At 53.7% G+C, this 18693-nt stretch overlaps 1 protein-coding gene across 4 annotated transcripts; it reads right to left on the minus strand.

Moving 5' to 3' along the window:
• Positions 1-107: 107 nt before the first annotated feature.
• YJU2 (YJU2 splicing factor homolog) lies at positions 108-17586 on the minus strand. 4 transcript variants are annotated; one of them, XM_081233666.1, is made up of 8 exons: positions 17476-17586; positions 15401-15501; positions 13223-13367; positions 11134-11268; positions 8402-8583; positions 6762-6882; positions 3346-3490; positions 108-1032 (listed from the first exon to the last, which is right to left on the minus strand). In XM_081233666.1, exons 1-8 carry the CDS (start codon positions 17497-17499, stop codon positions 731-733), a joined length of 1155 nt encoding a protein of 384 aa, XP_081089792.1. In that variant the 5' UTR covers positions 17500-17586; the 3' UTR covers positions 108-730. The 4 variants fall into 4 exon arrangements, with proteins under 4 accessions (XP_081089792.1, XP_081089795.1, XP_081089794.1 ...); XM_081233669.1 differs by lacking the exon at positions 108-1032 and adding an exon at positions 1729-2340; XM_081233668.1 differs by lacking the exon at positions 108-1032 and adding an exon at positions 1729-2375 and having other exon boundaries at positions 3333-3490.
• Between the last annotated feature and the right edge of the window lie 1107 nt (positions 17587-18693).

Below are 18693 nucleotides of genomic sequence, written 5' to 3' on the forward strand. Positions count from 1 at the left end.
TACCCTGCCTTAATTGCAACATTAGTGCCACCTCTAGTACCATTTGTTTACATCTTATTATGATATATGAGTAAATATTTTGGCTTTGCAGGTCACAGAATCGCTTTATTATTATTATTTTTTTTTTGCGGTACGTGGGCCTCTCACTGTTGTGGCCTCTCCCATTGCAGAGCACAGGCTCCAGACGCGCAGGCTCAGCGGCCATGGCCCACGGGCCCAGCCACTCCACGGCATGTGGGATCTTCCAGGACCGGGGCACGAACCTGTGTCCCCTGCATCGGCAGGCAGACTCTCAACCACTGCGCCACCAGGGAAGCCCGAATCCCTGTTTTAATCACTCACCTCTGCCACTGGAGAGCAAAGGCAGCCATGGGTGATATGCACACAAATGGGTGTGTAGGTGTGCCAATAAAACTTTATCTACAAAAACAGGCCACAGGCCACCTTTGGCCTGTGGATCACAGTTTGGTAACCCATGTTTTAGAATGGAGTCAGGTTAACAATAATGTTAAGTAAATAATAGCAACGGATGGTGCATGTACATGGCAAAAATTGTGGTGGATTAAGAGCAATGGCAGTTCAGGAAAACAGTCTGAAGGAATGAATTGAAATGAAGCAGAGAGCCCTCAGCCCCCCAAGTTCTTTTCACAACTACTTAAGCTGGGTGACTTCTTTACTTTTTTTGTTTTTATTTTTTATTTTTAGGCTGTGCCGAGCAGCTTTTGGGATCTTAGTCCCCCCACCAAGGATTGAACACAGGGCCTCGGCAGTGAAAGCTCCGAGTCCTAACCACTGGACCGCTGGGGAATTCCCTGGATGACATTTTAACCCAGAGTCTCTGAATGGCCCACGTCCAGGGCACTGTCTGCAGGATGCTGAGTTGGGGGGAAAACGGGCAGTGGTGCGCTGGTATGGGCTTCACAACTGGCTCTGGCGTGGGGAACTGGTTTGAAGCATCTGCCGATTTCCATGGTGTAAACACTCCGTGGTGGCCAATTTTAAGCCATAAATATGATGCTGCTGGGTGCAAAACTGGGAAGAGATGCACGAGCCATCAGTTCTCACTAGCTGCCAGTGTGGGCTGGCTTCAGTCCCCACCATAAGGGCTTTTTTTTGTTGTTGGTCACACCGAGAGGCACGTGGGATCTTAGTTTCCCAACCAAGGATCGAATCCATGCCCCTTGCAGTGGAAGCGCGGAGTCTTAACCACCGGACTGCCGGGGGAGTCCCCATCAGGGCTTTGGAATCAGACCCACCCAGGTCCTGTCTTCGCAGCCATGGAGCTGTAATATAAGACCCCCAAGCCCTCATCAGAGGCCCTGGCTGGACCCCGGTTCACCTCGTTGTGCTGCCCCTAAGCAAGGAAATCACCGTAGGAAAGCAAATCCCCAAAGTGGGGGCGTTTCATCCCCTAAACTCTGACAGTGAAAAACACAAAGCCTCATTATCGAATGCCAGATGACAGTCTGTGTGTGTCTGTGTGTGAGAGGAGGGCTAACATCTGTGACCCCGGGAGGGGCGGGAGACCAGAGATGGGGGCTGATCAAGTTGGGAAGCAGTCTGGCGGGGACACAGGACCTTCAACTAGAAAATACTGCAGCAGGAGGGGAACACATGAGCTGGAATCTGGCAACCTTGAAAGAACATGAGCTTTGGAATCAGACTTGCTGGTTTACATGACCGTTATCAGCTTTCCACTGCTGCTTCACAAATTATCCCCAAACTGAGTGTATGAAACACTGAACATTTATTATCTCGCAGTTTCTGAGAGTCAAGAGTCCAGGACTGGCTAGGTTGCGTGCTTCTGCAGCCCCCTCCTCAGATGCTGGCAGAGAGAAGGCACCCCCAGGCCAGATCAGCAGGTTCCTTTCATGGGTTCCAGATGGTTCTGTGGCGGGAAGGGATGGAGCCAACCACTGGTGGGTGGGCTCACCCACGTGCCCAAAGCATCTCAGGATGTCAGCCGCGACGACCTCGAAGTCCTGCCAGAAGCTGCTCCGGGGATGTCGCCATGTGAGCTGGGGACCCCGAGCTCCGGAGCAGGGAAGGTGGGGGGACGGGAGAGAAACTGAGTCCCTCAGCTGAAGCCCCTGCTGACCCCACCAGCCTTGGAGGTCATTTGTGCTTGTCCAGTGGTGACTCTGGTTGGTCCCAGGGCCTCCTGCCCTGACTATGGGCTGGAGCTGGCTGTGTGATCTTGACCTGGGGAAGGGCCTGGGGGCAGGGCTCAGTTGCTGCCACTGCTGTCCTCGCTGTCGGAATACACACCCAGCTGGCTCAGGGAGGAGGTGCCAGACTTCTGGGGCGCAGGGCCAGCCACCTGCCCGTTCTTCATTGCATCTGGGGGAGAGGCGAGAGCTAGCCCACCGTGCCTCCTCGTCCCGGCAGCCCACCTCGGGACAGTTCCAGGCGGGCTCGGCCTGGGTGAGGCTGGGAGAGTGGGCTCGGCCATTCCTGCTTGTTTGCAGCCTTTGTGGAAAGTGCCTGGCAGACCCATCACGGTTTAAACCCGCACACCCCTTGACCCAGCAGTTCCGCTTCTGAAAGCTGATCTAGGTGGGCAGAGGTGCCCGTGCCGGGGGTGCAACACAGAAAACGGAATCACTCCAAGTCCCAAGTGACAAAGAGGGGCAGACCCTGGCTCCACCACCCACCCTGGCTGTGTGGCTTCACCTCTCCGGGCCTCAGTCTCCTCATCTGATAAATGGGGTAATAACTGTTCTGATAACAATGGCTCATGTATCCACAAGGCTCACTGGGATCTACTGCAGGCGCCCGACATGGAGCAGCTCATGGAATCAGCCCCCAAACCCTACGAGGCCCTACGAGGTTGGTCCCGTTGTCATAAGCATCTTCCAGGACAGGAAACTGAGGACCGGGGTTGAGGGCCCCTGACCGAGGCCACAGAACGAGCACGCGGAGGCGGAGGGATGCCTGCCCTGGAAGCCTGCTCTTTGCACCTCGTCGGGCCGACCTCACCCTAATTCTCCATCTCCCGAGAGTCCGAAGAGCCACACACACAGAGCATCGGCGACACAACCACCGAGGTGCGGACGTCCAGGAACCAACCTGGAGGCTGGGGCTGGTGTCTATGTACAACGGAAGACTGGGATATGGGCGGCCGTGGGATCGGACAATTTGTCCTACACGCCTCTACCTGACTCGTTTTAAAAGCAAGCACTTGCTCCTTTTGTAATTACAAGAAAAAAGGGAACGGCAGCCTTTCTCCCCTTACCCCTGGTTGGGGGCACACCTCACCCCGCACCGGAACAACACCGGAGGTGCTGTTGCCACCTGGTGGCCGCCCTTGGCACTGCATGAAGCTAAGGGACTGCAGGAACCTACCTGGGGTGGGCAGGACTCCTCCTCGCTGGATGCTGCGGCCCAGGTCTGTTTTCTTCACCACAACCAGGCCAGACAGCTGGGGACTGTTGCCAAAGGTGCCCACACTGCGCTCCCAGCTCTCCGCCTTCCTCTTGGCTTTTGGGGCCTGCAGTTTGTGGCGGGGGTAGCAGGGGGCAGGCATGACTGGGGGGTCTGTCCCAGATCCTGCTCCTTCCCTGGCAGCCCGGTTCCTAGTCCCCAGCTGAGTCAGGATCTTTACCATTCCCACTCCCCCTGCTGTGCTGACCAAGTCTCTTTCTCCTGCTCGAAACTCCTCTGTGGCCCCCCACACCCTGCGCTTACACTTCCTAAATCACACCGTGACCACTCACCTCCACGCCTTTACCCATGCCATTCCCTCCACCTGGAATGCCCCTTTTGCTTCTAGTTCACTTGGTGAACTCCTACTCATCCTCCAATACCCATCTCATGTATCTGCTCCCCTGGGAAGCCTTTCCTCACATTTCAAGCTCAAGTGCGTGCTGCACATCTGTGCCCGCAGTGGCCTCCACTGCCTTATTAACTGCCTCCGCAACCAAGCTGCAGGGTCCTACCTTGTTCACTGCTGGGTCTGTAGTAGGTGCTCAATCAACATGTTTGAGGGAATGACAGAAGATGGGGGCACCCACTTGGGGGACCAGTTAGCGGGAGGCAGAGAGGGGCTCAGCCCCACCTCCAGCTCTTCAGTCGCACCAGAAGGGACCCCTTTTATCTGTCTGATGTTTAAATAGAGGAACTGGAAACCACTAGATGCAGGAGGCCCTGTCGGAGCTGGGAGCTGAGGGTGCAGGGGGAGCATGACGGCAGGGGGCTGCCCGCACAGAGCTCACCATCTGGGGAGAAAGAGGGTGGATGAGCAAGTAGATGCTCAGGACACCACTGTCTTTTCCTTTTTTTGGCTGCAGGGCATGAGGGATCTTAGTTCCCCGACAAGGGATCAAAATTGTGCCCCCTGCATTGGGAATAGGAAGTCTTAACCACTGGACCTCCAGGGAAGTCCCCAGACACCACTGTCTTGATCAGTGATGTGAAAGAAAGAAGTCAGGGTGGTGTGACAGCGTTGGGGGACAGCTACTGCTGATCGGGGGCCAGCAGAGCAGAGGTCAGAACGCAGTGCTGAGGTCAGCAAGCAGAGATGGGAGGCAGGACTGAGCCTGGCCCATCCGAGGGGGCTGGCACAGCTGGGGCGGGGAGTGGGGGCAGGAGGAGGACACAGCAGCCTCACTGCCTCCCCCCTGTGTGGTAACCGAGACAGAGGCCGTCCGCTGGTGGCGCAGGGAGAGACCGGCAGTCCTAGCCGAAGCTTGCTTATCTGGCACCACTGAACTGACTGGCGGAGCTAGCTGCTATCCTTCACCTTTCATCAAACGCCATTACATGTCCCCATTAAACTAAACCCAGGGAACAGAGGAGTGAAAGAGAGATGTTTCCGTAAAAGTTATGGTGAAGTTTGTGTAAAGCAAAACACAAGAAGTCCACCATCAAATTAGCTACGAGCAAGGTAACTGTAAGAGACTGGCAGGTAGGCTTCCCTGGTGGCACAGCGGTTAAGAATCCGCCTGCCAATGCAGGGGTCATGGGTTCGAGCCCTGGTCCGGGAAGATCCCACATGCCACAGAGCAGCTAAGCCAGTGTGCCACAACTACTGAGCCTGTGCTCTAGAGTCCGCGAGCCACAACTACTGAGCCCGTGTGCTGCAACTACTGAGCCTGCGAACCACAACTACTGAGACTGCGTGCTGCAACTACTGAAGCCCACATGCCTAGAGCCCGTGCTCCGCAACAAGAGAAGCCACGCAGTGAGAAGCCCGGGCACCACGACGAAGAGTAGCCCCCGCTCGCTGCAACTAGAGAAAGCCAGCGCAGCAGCAGCGAAGACCCAATGCAGCCAAAACTAACTAACTAACTAACTAAATTTATTAAAAAAAAAAAAAAGACTGGGGGGAATCATACAAGGCCAGACTGCTTTGAAAGTACCTTCAATCTCTTGTTCCACTTGGAAGAAAAAAAGAAGAGGAAGCTTTAGACCATGAATTCTGAGGCTGGTTTATGCAAGAGAGACAGTGTGAGAACTCTGATCAAGGACACAGCCTCAAGGAAAACACTTTGGTTCTATGTCAAAAGGTTAATGGGTGAGAGTGAGAGTACATGACCCCCAAACCCGCTCTTTTCAGACACTTACAGAATTCCCAGCTGGAACATGGCTGCCTCAGTGAAAGACTACATTTCCCAGCCTCCTTTGCAGCAGGATGTGGTCAGGTGGTTCAGTCCTGACCAATGGGGTGTGAGCAGAAGGATGTACTCAATCAAGGGTAGAGTTACCCTCAATGTCTTCCTCCCTTGTCCCCACCTCTTTCCACTGGCTGGGATGCAGACGTGGCACTGAGCTGCCTTGCAATGAGGGCATCATCCTTGGGATGGCAGGACAGTGAGGACCCAGACACCAGGGTCCACCTTCTCTGTTCTGCACAGCCCCGCACAACTGTTATTCAAGAGAAAAGTAACTTCCATGTAGTTGAAGTGGCTGTCACTTGGGTCCTGTCCAGTAGCTGGACTTGTATTTAACTAATACAGACCAGGAACATGTTTTGAATTAAAATAGTAAGTTTCTGGGGGTGTCTGTGCTATTTATGATTTTCCACTTTAACCCCCTCCTTCGATTAACAAACCAGAGTGGCCTTGACCACCTTGGATAAGACACCTGTGGCAGAAAATGCTAGCTCCCTCCCCAAATCCTCTTCTTTCTTTCTGCCAGCAAGGGCAGCTAGAGGAGGCAGCTCCCAGCCTCCCTTGCAGCAGGATGCAGCCATGTGACTATGCCCGGCCATTGGGACTCGAGGGGAATGGAGGTGGGCTGCATGTGAACCCGGGCCTCCAGGCGCTGGCTGGTGGTCCTCCACACATGCTCCGCCTTCCTGCAGCTGGAACCCCAGGGTGCTCTGAGCCAGCTGTGACCGTGGAGTTGGTATCCATGTTCTAGGACGGGGCAGAACTAGGAGATGGGAGGAGCCTGGATCCCTGAGTGACTGCATGGAGCAGGGCTGCCTGGGAGTCCAGCCCAGGACTGTGAAGTGACTGAGAAATAAACATCTGCCTGATGTCTCTAAGTGTGGGGAGTCTCCTTGTTTCTGCAGCTGAAGCAGGGGTGGAAAACTACAGTCCAGGAGGCCTGCCACCTGTTTTTGTAAATAAAGTTTTATCGGCACCCGGCCACGCCCACTCATTCATGTACTATCTACGGCTGTTTAGTGCTATGATGGTAGAGTTGACCACTTACGACCCAGACTGGCCTTTCAAGACAAAGTTAAGCCAACCTCTGGCTTACTCTGTCCCTGCTTCACCTGAGAGCATGTGGAGATGCAGGCGGGCCCCACTCACCTCATCCAGGATGGCAGTGGGGTTGGGCAGGAAGGCCTGCTGGGGCTGGGTGGGAGCATCCTCCTCCTCTGAATCGGAGTCTTCCAGGAGTCTTCGTTTCCTAGATTCTTCCACTAAGGCCCTGTGGGAAGGAACATGGGACTTGGGAACGTGCTCTGTTGTGGGACAATGGCCGGGACCCCCACACACACACTGAGGTGCACTGCCTGGCTGCCCTGTCCTGATCTCACTGAGTGGGGGATGGGGATGCACAAATAACTTAAAAAAAATTCTTTGTCCGGGGGCTTCCCTGGTGGCGCAGTGGTTGGGAGTCCGCCTGCCAATGCAGGGGACGCGGGTTCGAGCCCTGGTCCAGGAAGATCCCACATGCTATGGAGCAACTAAGCCCGTGCGCCACAACTACTGAGCCTGCACTCTAGAGCTCATGAGACACAACTGCTGAGCCCATGTGCTGCAACTACTGAAGCCCGCGTGCCTAGAGCCCATGCTCCACAAGAGAAGCCACTGCAGTGAGAAGCCCGGGCTCCGCAACGAAGAGTAGTCCCTGCTCGCTGCAAGTAGAGAAAGCCCGCGCACAGCAACGAAGACCCGACCCAACACAGCCAAAAAAAAAAAAAAGTTCTTTGTCCACTGAGCCCAGTGGGGTGGTTAAGTGCCTGGAGGCCAGAACCAGTCCAGGTTTGAACCCCAGCTGGGGGGCCTCAGTCAGGGCTGTGCTGGGAGCTCCTTGAACCTCAGTTCTCTTGACCACCGTTAACAACAGAGCCAAACTCAGAACAGTGCCTGGCACCGAGGAGGGGCTCGATAAATGCAGACTCCTCTCACTGTTATTTATGGTATCACTGACCTGCCAACCCAACAGCAGTTAGTATGTGCCTGACCGTGTTCCAGGCCATGGATGCAGAGGTCAGACCAAGTCCCTGTTCAGAGTTTAGATGAGGGGAGATAGATAATAAATCAGGAAAGGGGCAAATCAACAAGAAGTTTCCAGAGAGTGGGAGGTGCCGGGCAAAAGCATGAACACAGCAGGACTGAGCCCGTATCCTCAGAAAGCTTGGCTCACCAGGCCAGCCCTTGGGGTGGCATCTGGATCTGGACTTGGGGGCTCCTGCCACCCTCACTGACGGGGGGCCCCCTGTCCCGACACTGTCTGTGCAGACACGGGGTCCGCACGGGCACCCGCTCTCCTCCTGGGCCTGGGGTCTCGGCCGTGCCGGGCCGAGGTGCCCAGTGAGAACCCCGGGCTGGGTCTCGTGGGCCTCGTGGGCCTCCCCGGGGACCGCCCCTCCCTCTGCTGTCACGTCCCACCTGGGGGGATTAAGCCTGTCCTGTGGGACTCCACCCGGAGAGGCGTCTGAAAGTCTGCGCCCGGTCCGCCAACTCTGCCCCACCTGCCTTTTCCTTCTGCTGACTTTTCCCTGTAACTTTTCACTGTAATTAACTCATCAAACCTGGGGGTGATCCTGGGGGCCCTAACACAGACGCCACGAGACACAAAGCGAGATGGGGAGGGGGATGCGGGGAAGGCCTCCCTGAGATGGTGACGCGTGAGGGAGCTGTGGAAAGATCCGGAAGGGGAGGTTCCAGGCAGAGGGAAGGGCCCTGTAGAGGCTTCAGGGGGCAGGCACGCGGGGACTCACGCCGCCTCCCGCTCATCCTCCGCCTGCTCGTGCTTCCGCTGCTCCTCCTCCGACAGGCGGTGCTGCCGCAGCATGGCCTCGAAGTCCACGTGCGCCTGCCGCTGGTTCAAGTCCTTGAGCTCCTGCAGGTTCTCCAGAACCTCCATCTCCAGCTTGGAGTCCTTGGTTCTGTTCTCCAGCACCTGGCAGGTGCGCAGACGCAGGGCTGAGTGAGCTGGGATTCCACCCCTCCACGCGGCCTGCCTGGCCTCTGGGGTCACCACAGGCAAGGGGAGACCCCCCCACCCTGGGGCCTCGATCCACAGCACCTGGTCCCGCAGCTGTACCCATTTCACAGCTCGGAACACTGAGGCTCGGGGAGGGAAAGTGACTGCCCAAGACCATGCGGCTGGGTCAACGGTGGAGCCAGGTGGCCTGGGCTTCCAGCCTGGCTCCGTCACTAAGCGAAAGTAATAAAGATTAAAAAAAAGACGATCTGAGCAACTGGTGTATGCCAGGCTCCAGGCCGTTTCCAGACATAATCTCGTTTAATCTTCGCAATAACCCCCACTTTACAGACAAAGGAACTGAGGCTCAGAGAGGTGAGGTCGGCCCCTCCAGGTCTCAAGAGAGGTGGCTTTGGAGCCAGGCGGGGCTGGGAATGAATCCTGCCTTGGCTACTTCCTGGCCATGTGACCCTGTTGAACTAACCCTCTGGGAAATGGCAGTTGTGGTGGTTTGAAAATACGTCCACAAAATCTTTCACGCTCCTCCCTTCCAGAGGTGGAGCCTAACTCCCCTCCCTGTGAGGGTGGGCTGGTGTAGTAACTTGCTTCTGATGAACACAACACGATGAATGACGGTGTGTCCCTTCCGAGACAGGTCATAAAAGGCCTGGGCCTCCTCCTTGTTCTCTCTGGGACTCTTGCTGGGGGAGAGGGAGAAGCCCCCATGTTGTGAGGAGGCTCAAGCAGAGCTGTGGAGAGGCCCACGTGGACAGGACATGAAGCCTCCAGGGAATGGCCACGTGAAGGGGCCACCCTGGAAGTGGCTCCTCCAGCCCCAGTTGAGCCATCAGATGAGGCAGCCCTGGCAGACAGCTTGACTGTGACCTTGGGAGGGATCCATAGAACAATCTAGCGAAGCTGCTCCTGGATTCCTGACCCTCAGAAACTGTGGGATAATAAATGCTGGAAGTTGCAAGGTTTTGAGTCGACTTGTTACACAGGGACAGCTAACCAGTACCAGGGTAATAACCCCATGCTGGCCAGTGTAGCAGTAACTAGAGCAGCACATGGACAGCACTGAGGGAGCTCCAGGAATACAGCAAACTGCCTCTAAGGCCTATTTCCCTCCCTGCTGCTCCGCACGGCTGCTGAAGACATCAGATCAGATCTGACATGGCTTGATCAGAAAACATAGCTGGCAGAGGTGTGAGGGTCCAGGAAGAGATGGGAATTATGGGGGTGGGAGGAGACAGAGGAGAACATGGACTTTCTACTATTTATGAGAAAGACGAAAAAAAATGTCCAGTTAAAGATGAAAATAACTTCTTTAAGGGACAACAAAAGGAGTATAAACATTTATGAATTACTATGTGCCAAGCTGTGTTCTAAGAGTTTTATGCGTATGAACTCATTTAACCCTCACCACAAGTGTACAAGGGGGGCACAATTCTCATCTCATTTTTTTTTTTTTTGCAGTACGCGGGCCTCTCACTGCTGTGGCCTCTCCCGTTGTGGAGCACAGGCTCCGGATGCGCAGGCTCAGCGGCCACGGCTCACGGGCCAAGCGGCTCCGCGGCATGTGGCATCTTCCCGGACCGGGGCACGAACCCGTGTTCCCTGCATCGGCAGGCGGACTCTCAACCACTGCGCCACCAGGGAAGCCCCTCATCTCATTTTACAGATGAGGACGCTGAGACACAGAGAGGCCAAGTGCCTTGGCCAAAGTCACACAGCCAGGATATGGTCAAGAGAACGTTTCCTTCTCTGTTTCTAGTCTTAATCCAAACTAGCCTAATGGGAACCTCCTTAGAAAACTGCGGGGCAGCTGGCTGCAGGAAGCACCTGGCGTTCTGAAGTCCAACTTCCTGACTCCCTGTGTTAGTTTTCTCTTGCTGTGCCACAACTTGCCACCAGCCCAGTGGCTTAAAACAACACAAATTCATTGTCTCCTGGTTTCTGTGGGTTGGGAGTCTGGGCCGACACAGCTGGGTTCCCTGGCAGTCTTGCTAGGCTGAGATCAAGGGCCCAGGGCCCTCTTCTGAGCTCACTCAAGCTGCTGGAGAATTCAGTTCCTTGTGGTTGTGGGACTGAGGTCCCTGCCTTCTTACTGGCTGTTGACTAGGGGCTGTTCTCAGCTCCTAGGGGCTGCCTGCTGTTCCCTGCCACGTGGCCACCTCCACAGTGTCGGTCCTTCATGTCTCTGACGTCCTCTGTCTCTGACTCTAGACCCGTATTAAGGGGACCATCCGGATAATCTCCCTTTTACAAGGGCGACTGTGCCACAGTCTAACCTAACATAACTCAGTCACAGGAATAGGATACTTGTATGCACAGTCTTGGGCCTGGATGAGGTGTGTGACCAGGAGTCAGGGCTCTGGGCACATCTTAGAGTTCTGATGTCCACACTCCCCACCCCATCACCCTGCCTGGAGGCCTGAGGCAGGAAGGGGCACTGATTCCACCAGCACCCAAGCACAGGCACACGTGTGTGCACGTGCACGTACACACACACACACACACACTCACCTTCATGGGGTTGTTCAGCTCCTCGTCCTCCCGTTCCTTCTGCACCCTCTTCTCCTCCTCCTCCAGGAGCTTCTCAGCCTGGAAGTTCCGCGTGGCTCCATGTTCCATGGTGTAGTCTGTGTTTTCGGGGTCTGTCTGGGAGGGAAGATTGGGCAGACATCAGCTCCTACATCTCTGAGCATCAAGAGCTTCTGCTGAACAGCAGCCAGCAGCCTGGGACACCTTCTCTCCGTGTTTCACTCCTCTTAATACCAATTCTTTCTTTTTCTTGCCTTACGGCTTTGGCGAGTACATTTCTTTCTTTCTAGTGCTCCTGTCCCCTTCTGCAGAATCGCTGAACTCCCCAGCATAGACCTGCAGACCCTTCTCCACCTGCCCACTCCCTCCCTGCTGCCCTTCACCTTCTACATGTTTGCAAATAAAAGTCTCTGGGCCTCTTCACATATCTTTTCTGGTGTGTCTGTGTGTGTGTGTGCACACACTTGACCTTCTTCCCTTAATTATGAATTACATATCAAGTATGTATAGAGCATGCTCCTATTTGTGTTTATAAAATGGAGAAGCAAAAATATAACATGGTATCCTGGATGAGACCCTGGAACAGAAAGGTGACATTAGTGGAAAGATTGAAATCCATGTCATGTCTGGAATTTGTCTAACAGTAATGATCCAGTGTTGGTTTCTTATTGTGGCGGATGCACTGTGGAAATGGAAGACGTTAACACGAGGGGAAGCTAGTGAGAGGCAGATGGGAACTCTCTGTGCTATCTCTGCAACTTCTCTGTAAATCTAAAAGTATTCCAAAATAAGAAGCTTACTATTTAAAAAGAAAAAGCAGGGAAGATAGTGATCCCTGTGTGTGCATGTGTATGCAGGGCACTTTTTTTGAAAGCCATACAAGAAACTGTTATAAATGTCTCTATGCATGGGGGCTGGCTGGGCAGAAGGGAGCAGTAAACAAATTTTCCAGTGTTAATCCTGCACTACTGTGGGAATTCTGTTTTTACTATATGCTCGCTCACACACACACACACACACACACACACACACACATACATATGTATATATACACACATATGCAATCCAAGTTATTTGAAATTCTTCACTATAAAGGCCGATTTATAACATTTTGCCATAGTTTCTTTAGTCTTTAAAAAAATTCATATGTATTCATTAATATCTAAATATATACATACTTCATAATTCAGGTAAAAAAACCATTTTCTGGAGACAACCCATATGTCCATCAGCTGGCAAATGGATAAAGAAAATGTGGCCCATCCATACAGTGGAATATTATTCAGCCCTGAAAAGGAGTAAAGCACTGATACATGCTACAACATTGATGGACTTTGAAAACATGATGCTCAGTGAGAGATGCCAGACACAAAAGGCTACAGAGTGATTCCACTGATAATGAAATGTCCATAACAGGCAATCCACAGACACAGAAAGTGGATTTGTGGTTGACAGGGGCTGGGGAGAGGGATGGGGAGTGACTGCTGATAGGGTTGGGGCTTAATTCTGGGGTGAAGAGAACATCATGGAATTAGAGAAGACAGCTTGGTACGTCAGGAATATAAACCACTGAATTATACAATTTAAAAGGGAGAATTGCATGGCATATATAAAAATCATATCTCAGAAAACTGTTGTTAAAAAAGTAATTAAAGTATCATTTTTAATGTACTTTTTGTTTATTTTAACCAAATCTTGTTTTTTAACCGAAGGAAAAAAGTCCCTAGCAAAAAAAAATGCTCAAACAGTACAAAGGTATGTGAAGTGAAAACTATAAATTCTCTTCATCCTTCCCCCAAATCTTTAATACCACCCTTAGAGTAACAAAGTGAAAAGGTGACTGCTACTGGCTGTGCAATATTCCACTGTACAGTAGTTTGTCCCTTGAATCCCCTGTCACCGTACATCTAGGTTGCTTCTGGTTTTTTGCCTTTATAAACAACACTGCTGTGAACTTCTCCCCAAACCTTTGCTGTTTCCTGCGGAGAAGGTGAAATGGGATTTCCCTGGAGGGAGAGGACAGGAGCACTGACCCCCAGGGGAGGAAGGACCAGCCTGGCCGGCCACCTACCTTGAAGGTGATCTCTGCCAGGCAGCGCGTGCACTTGATGTAGAAGCGGAAGATGGGCAGGCCCAGGTAGGACTCATTCTGCACTGTCTCTTTGCGGGCGTTGAACTTCTTGCCCTTGTAGATATATTCTCCACATGTCTTACACCTGTGGGTCAGGACAGGGACTCAAGCCATCTCGGTACCCTGGTTCTTACTGGTAGGATGCTTTAGCATTCTGGCAGATGGCTGCTTGCATACCTCCAGGGACGGGAAGCTCCCCCCCCCCAAGAAGACTGCCCCACTGTGTGTACTGATTCCCTTAGACGGCATACTCTTCTCATTAATATCTGCCTGGGTCTCGGCTGAAGTGTTGCCTTCTTGGGAAGCACCCAGACTACACAGACTAGGTGAGACTCGCCTATCACCCATTCCCGGAAGCAAGCCTGGAGTTCATGGGGCATCCTGACCTCCAAAGGGCGGATTCCACCAGGAGGGGTGCCACAAGGAGCAAGGCAGAGCTGGCGCACCCTGCCCTCCCGCGGCCCCTCCTGCTCAGATCCTGTGCTCCCTGGCCTCCTGGCTGTTCCTACAAACACCCCAGCTCGGCCCCACCTCCGGGCCTTCACCCTTGCAATTCCCATAGCCCGTGACACCTTCCATCCCTCAGATCCCGGTTCTGCTGGCATTTCTTCCGACGTTTGCCTGACCACCCAGCGAAGCGCCCTCCCTCCCTGGCCACCGTCCAGTCCCTCTCTCTCTCTCGTGACCATCTATGTGTCCTACATGCACCTTTCGTGAATACGCCTGAGCCCTTGTGTATTATCTCTACTCCCCACCAGACGGTTCGAGGGGGTCAAGTCTTATTTATTTATTTATTTTATTTATTTATTTTATTTTTGGCTGCGTTGGGTCTTCATTGCTGCGTGTGGGCTTTCTCTAGCTGTGGCGAGTGGGGCCTACTCTTCATTGCGGTGCTCGGGCTTCTCATTGCGGTGGCTTCTCTTGTTGCAGAGCACGGGCTCTAGGCGCACGGGCTTCAGTAGTTGTGGCACGCGGGCTCAGTAGTTGTGGCGCACGGGCTTAGTTGCTCTGTGGCATGTGGGATCTTCCCGGACCAGGGCTCGAACCTGTGTCCCCTGCATTGGTAGGTGGATTCTTAACCACTGTGCCATCAGGGAAGTCCCGGGGCGGGGGGGCAAGTCTTGATGCCCACAGTGTCCCTGGCACCCAGCCAAGGCCCTGGTGCACAGCAGGTGCACAGCAGGTGCCCAGTAAGTGACTGCTGAGGGAAAACGAATGAAGGAGGGGAGAAAGAATACGTAAACACGCGCTGAATTTCACTAACAAAGGCGGCTTTGATTACCACTTCATTTCAGATGTGCTAAGATGTGAAAAACTGTGGTGAGGTACAGTAATTCCGAGGCGGTATGAAGGACGAGGCCTGGGGACTGTGATGGGGTGGGAAGGATGGAGAGAGTTGGGAGGGGGATCCGGAGGGCCTCTCTGAGGGGGTGAGATCTAAGCCAAGTCTTGAAGGGTGAAAAAGAGCCAGCCAGGGCTTCCCTGGTGGTGCGGTGGTTAAGAATTTGCCTGCCAATGCGGGGACACGGGTTTGAGCCCTGGTCCGGGAAGATCCCACATGCCGCGGAGCAACTAAGCCCGTACGCCACAACTACTGAGCCTGCGCTCTAGAGCCCACGAGCCACAACTACTGAAGCCCGCACACCTTGAGCCCGTGCTCAGCAACAAGAGAAGCCACCATAATGAGAAGCCCACGCACCACAGCGAAGACCCAGTTCAGCCAAAAAAGAAAAAAAAGAGCCAGCCATGTGAGAGCAGAAAGAAAAGTGTCCCAGGCAGAGGCAACAGCTTGTGCAAAGGCCCTGGGGCGGGAACGGACAGGACTGCTGGAGGATGTGAATGTACATACAGGACCCTGTCTCGTGTGCTCACTCTTACTACCAGTGACTGAGATCTCAACACAGGTACCAGCTACCAGCTGGGAGCTCCGAGACATCAGGGAGATTAGTCCTGAACGGCAGGAGGGTGAGGTCTGGCACAGTCACTCGCTCACTGGGTCCACGTCTGAGCCAGGACCGACGACCTGGTCTGAGCACTGGGGACGGGACGCTCTCTGTGGGTGCCGGGCACTGGGTCTGTCCACCACGACCAGTGCAGGGGCCCCGCGGGGTCACTCACCTCATGTTGAAGGGAGCCATCAGCCGCACCACGTACTGCCGGTCTTTGGGCAGCTTGAGCTTGGGGATCTTTGAAGGGTCGAAGTCGGGTGGGTAGTATTTCTGTGGGGAGGAAGGAAGGGTCAGGGGAGCTGCTTTCAGATGCAGCGGCAGGCCGGGGGCAGAGGGAAAGGGCTCTGGGGAGCTGTGTCTGGGGCCCCAAGACCACTCCCACGTTTGAGGATTTGGTGAGAGGACTCCTAGGACTCGCATACACTTGTCCCCATGGCTACTATTCATTACAGCAAAGGGATACAGAGAAAAACAAGTCAAGGGAAAAGGCATGTGGGGAGGGGCCCAGGGAGACTGGACACAAGCTTCCAGAGACTTCTCCTGATGGAGTCAATTCTCCCAGTGATATATTGTGACAACGTGTGTGAAATGTCCCCCAGGGAAGCTCAGGAAGACCCAGCACCCAGGGTTTTCATTGGGGGCTGGTGTGTAGGCACCTCTACCCGGCACGTATGACAATTCCAGACTCTAGACTCCCGGAGGGGAGCAGGTGCTCAGCATAAACCGCACTGTTTGTACAAACAGTTTAACCCCAGGGAGCCATTCTTTTCAGAGAACATTGGGAATCATCCCAAAATTCAGGTTCCCGGATACCAGCCAAAGTCCAGCATTGCAAGCCAGCCTTTCTAAGGCAGCAGCCTCAAGCCTGTTGCATTAACTCTTTCTGCACAGGAGCCTGAGATGGGAGATGTGGGGAAGGAGAGTTTGGATTATGAAAGAGAACTACATACGATAATCAGAAAATAAAGCACTTTGCGTTTGGAGCACTTACCAGGCTCCACGTAGTACACAGAGAGCTTTATGTCTCCTGCCTCATAGAATTCTTGCAAAGACGCTATGAGACAGAGAATGGTGTACCCATTCCACAGAAGAGGAAACTGAGTTCTGGTGGTTTCAGCTACTCAGGGTCACACAGTGTGAGCAGCAGAGCCAGGATTCAGACCCAGGGACACAGCTCTGGGGAAACTGTGGTACAGCGATTAGAAGCATCAGTTACAGAGCTGGCGGGGAGGGGTGTCTGGGTTTGATTCCTCTACTCTCTGGCTATTACATAACCTCTCTGGGCCTCAGTTTCCTCATCTGAAAAAGGGATAACCTGTCCCCCTGAGAAGACCTGATGAACAAGGCACTTAGAGCTGTGCCTGACACAGAAGTATCTACCAGCAAGTTATGGAAATAACTGGGCTGCCAGTTGGATCCTCGGGATGGAAGGACTTTCACGGACTCGAAGTAGGGCACACTGCACTGGGGCTGGCTGGGGCTGAATTCCTAATATAGGTGTTTAAAAGATTAGAGCACTGAGTCACTGCAAGGGACATCATGCTGGGCTCCAAGCCACCAGTCTGGAGGTCTCCTCTCTACTCCGTCCAGACATCTTAGGCTTACACACTCCCAGGCTGGGGGAGCTCACCCCCTTCCTGGGAGCACACACCCTGCTGAAGGGCGGGGAACAGGGACTCAGAATTCCGGAGCGCTCTTCTCCAGAAGCTGAATCCTGCCTTCCAGAGACCAGCTCCACACCCCAAGAGTCTCAGTTTTCCCCAACAGAACTGGGAGAAGTTGAGGCAATTGGAAGGGTCCCTGTCAGCGGAGCAGAAGACCTTAGCAAAGCCTAATCCCTCCAAGGAACACGATTGGCTAGAACCCCAAGCGGGGAGAGACTTAACTAGAGCCACGCCTCCTGGAGGGGAGGATGTAAAGTGGGAATACCAATATCCTAAGGAAGCTCCTCCCCCAAGGGAAGTGATTGGATAATTCCATTCAGAAAATCCAATCAGAAGTGATGGGGTAAATAGCCTAGGCTCCGCCCCCACAGGTGACTGGGTACACCCCAGTCTCGAAGGGAAGGCTTAGTGAAGGCCCACCCCGCGCAGAAGGTGATTAGGAGGAGTCTAGAGAGCCCCGCCCTGCAGAAGGCCTTTGGGGAAGAAAGCAAAGGCCCTAATAGAGTTTAAATCGCCCTCTTCGGCCCGAGCTCCGAGATGTCCCGCCCCAGGTCGAAAACCCTAGTTGCCCAACGCTTACGTTTAAAACTTTTCGCTCCGACATCTTTACCTCCTACTCTTCTCACGATCACGAGAGTACTGATTAGGCTGAATGCTTGTCGAACTTCCCCGACTATCTATCCCTTGTATTTCCGCTTCCGTCACTTCCTTCAGCCACTGTTATTGGCTGCTGCGTACACAGCTTGCCTTTTCATTGGTTCAGATCCCCGCCTGTCAACATTCGAGTCCGTCTGTATTCCCTCCCCAGTTGCAACCTCGGTAAGGGCGGAACAAAAGGTTCCGGCGAGGGCTTCCCTGGTGGCGCAGTGGTTGGGAGTCCGCCTGCTGATGCAGGGAACATGGGTTCGTTCCCCGGTCCGGGAGAGTACCACATGCTGCGGAGCAGCTAGGCCCATGAGCCATGGCCGCTGGGCCTGCGCGTCGGGAGCCTGTGCTCCGCGGCGGGAGAGGCCACGGCAGTGAGGGGCCCGCGTACCGCAAAAAAATAAATACAATAAATTTAAAAAATAAATAATAAAAAAAAAGGTTCCGGCGTCGCAGTGAATTTGAAGTTCCGAGGAGAAGGCGCTGCGCCCTCGCCCTCTAGAGGTGAGCAGCGACTAGTTAAAATTTCGTCGTCACGCGACGTGGCTGCTGGTCGCTACATTACCTGTGGTTTGTTCTTTTATTCAGCAAATGTAGAAGTCAGCGTCGAGCGCTTACCTTGTGTGTTGGGCTCCGGGAACCTACACATCGTTCCCGTGTCCCTAGCGCTCACCTGAGGACTGGGGCAGTTCTTAACGATCCACACAGCTCCACAAAGAAGCACCCCGGACGGCCCCGCCCCCAAGTTTATCTTGAGTCACAGTTAGAGACTCAAAGACCAGGCTCCAAACCTACCTCCCCCTACAAACACTCGCTCCCAGATGTCCCCCCCGTTGTTGGCCTCTGAGTTGTCCCTCTAAAGAGGTCGTTCCTTCCCTAGCCTCTTCCCTTCCTTTTACAAATGTTTGTGTCGGAGACGTGCTCAGTCACTGGGGACACATCAGAGAATAAGATGTAAGATTTCTGCCCTCAGGGAGATCACAGTCTGTCTGGTGGGACTGATGGGACAATAAACACACACAAAAACCCTTTCGGGTCCTGGTAAATGATCTGAAGATAATAAAACAGGGAGACATATGGAAAGTGATGAGAAGGGGCTACTTGAGATGTATGAGTGTCCTATGGCTGCTGTAACAAATTACCACAAGCTCAA

Source organism: Mesoplodon bidens, assembly GCF_964165515.1.
Source record: "Mesoplodon bidens genome assembly, chromosome: 4".
NCBI lineage: Eukaryota > Metazoa > Chordata > Mammalia > Artiodactyla > Ziphiidae > Mesoplodon > Mesoplodon bidens.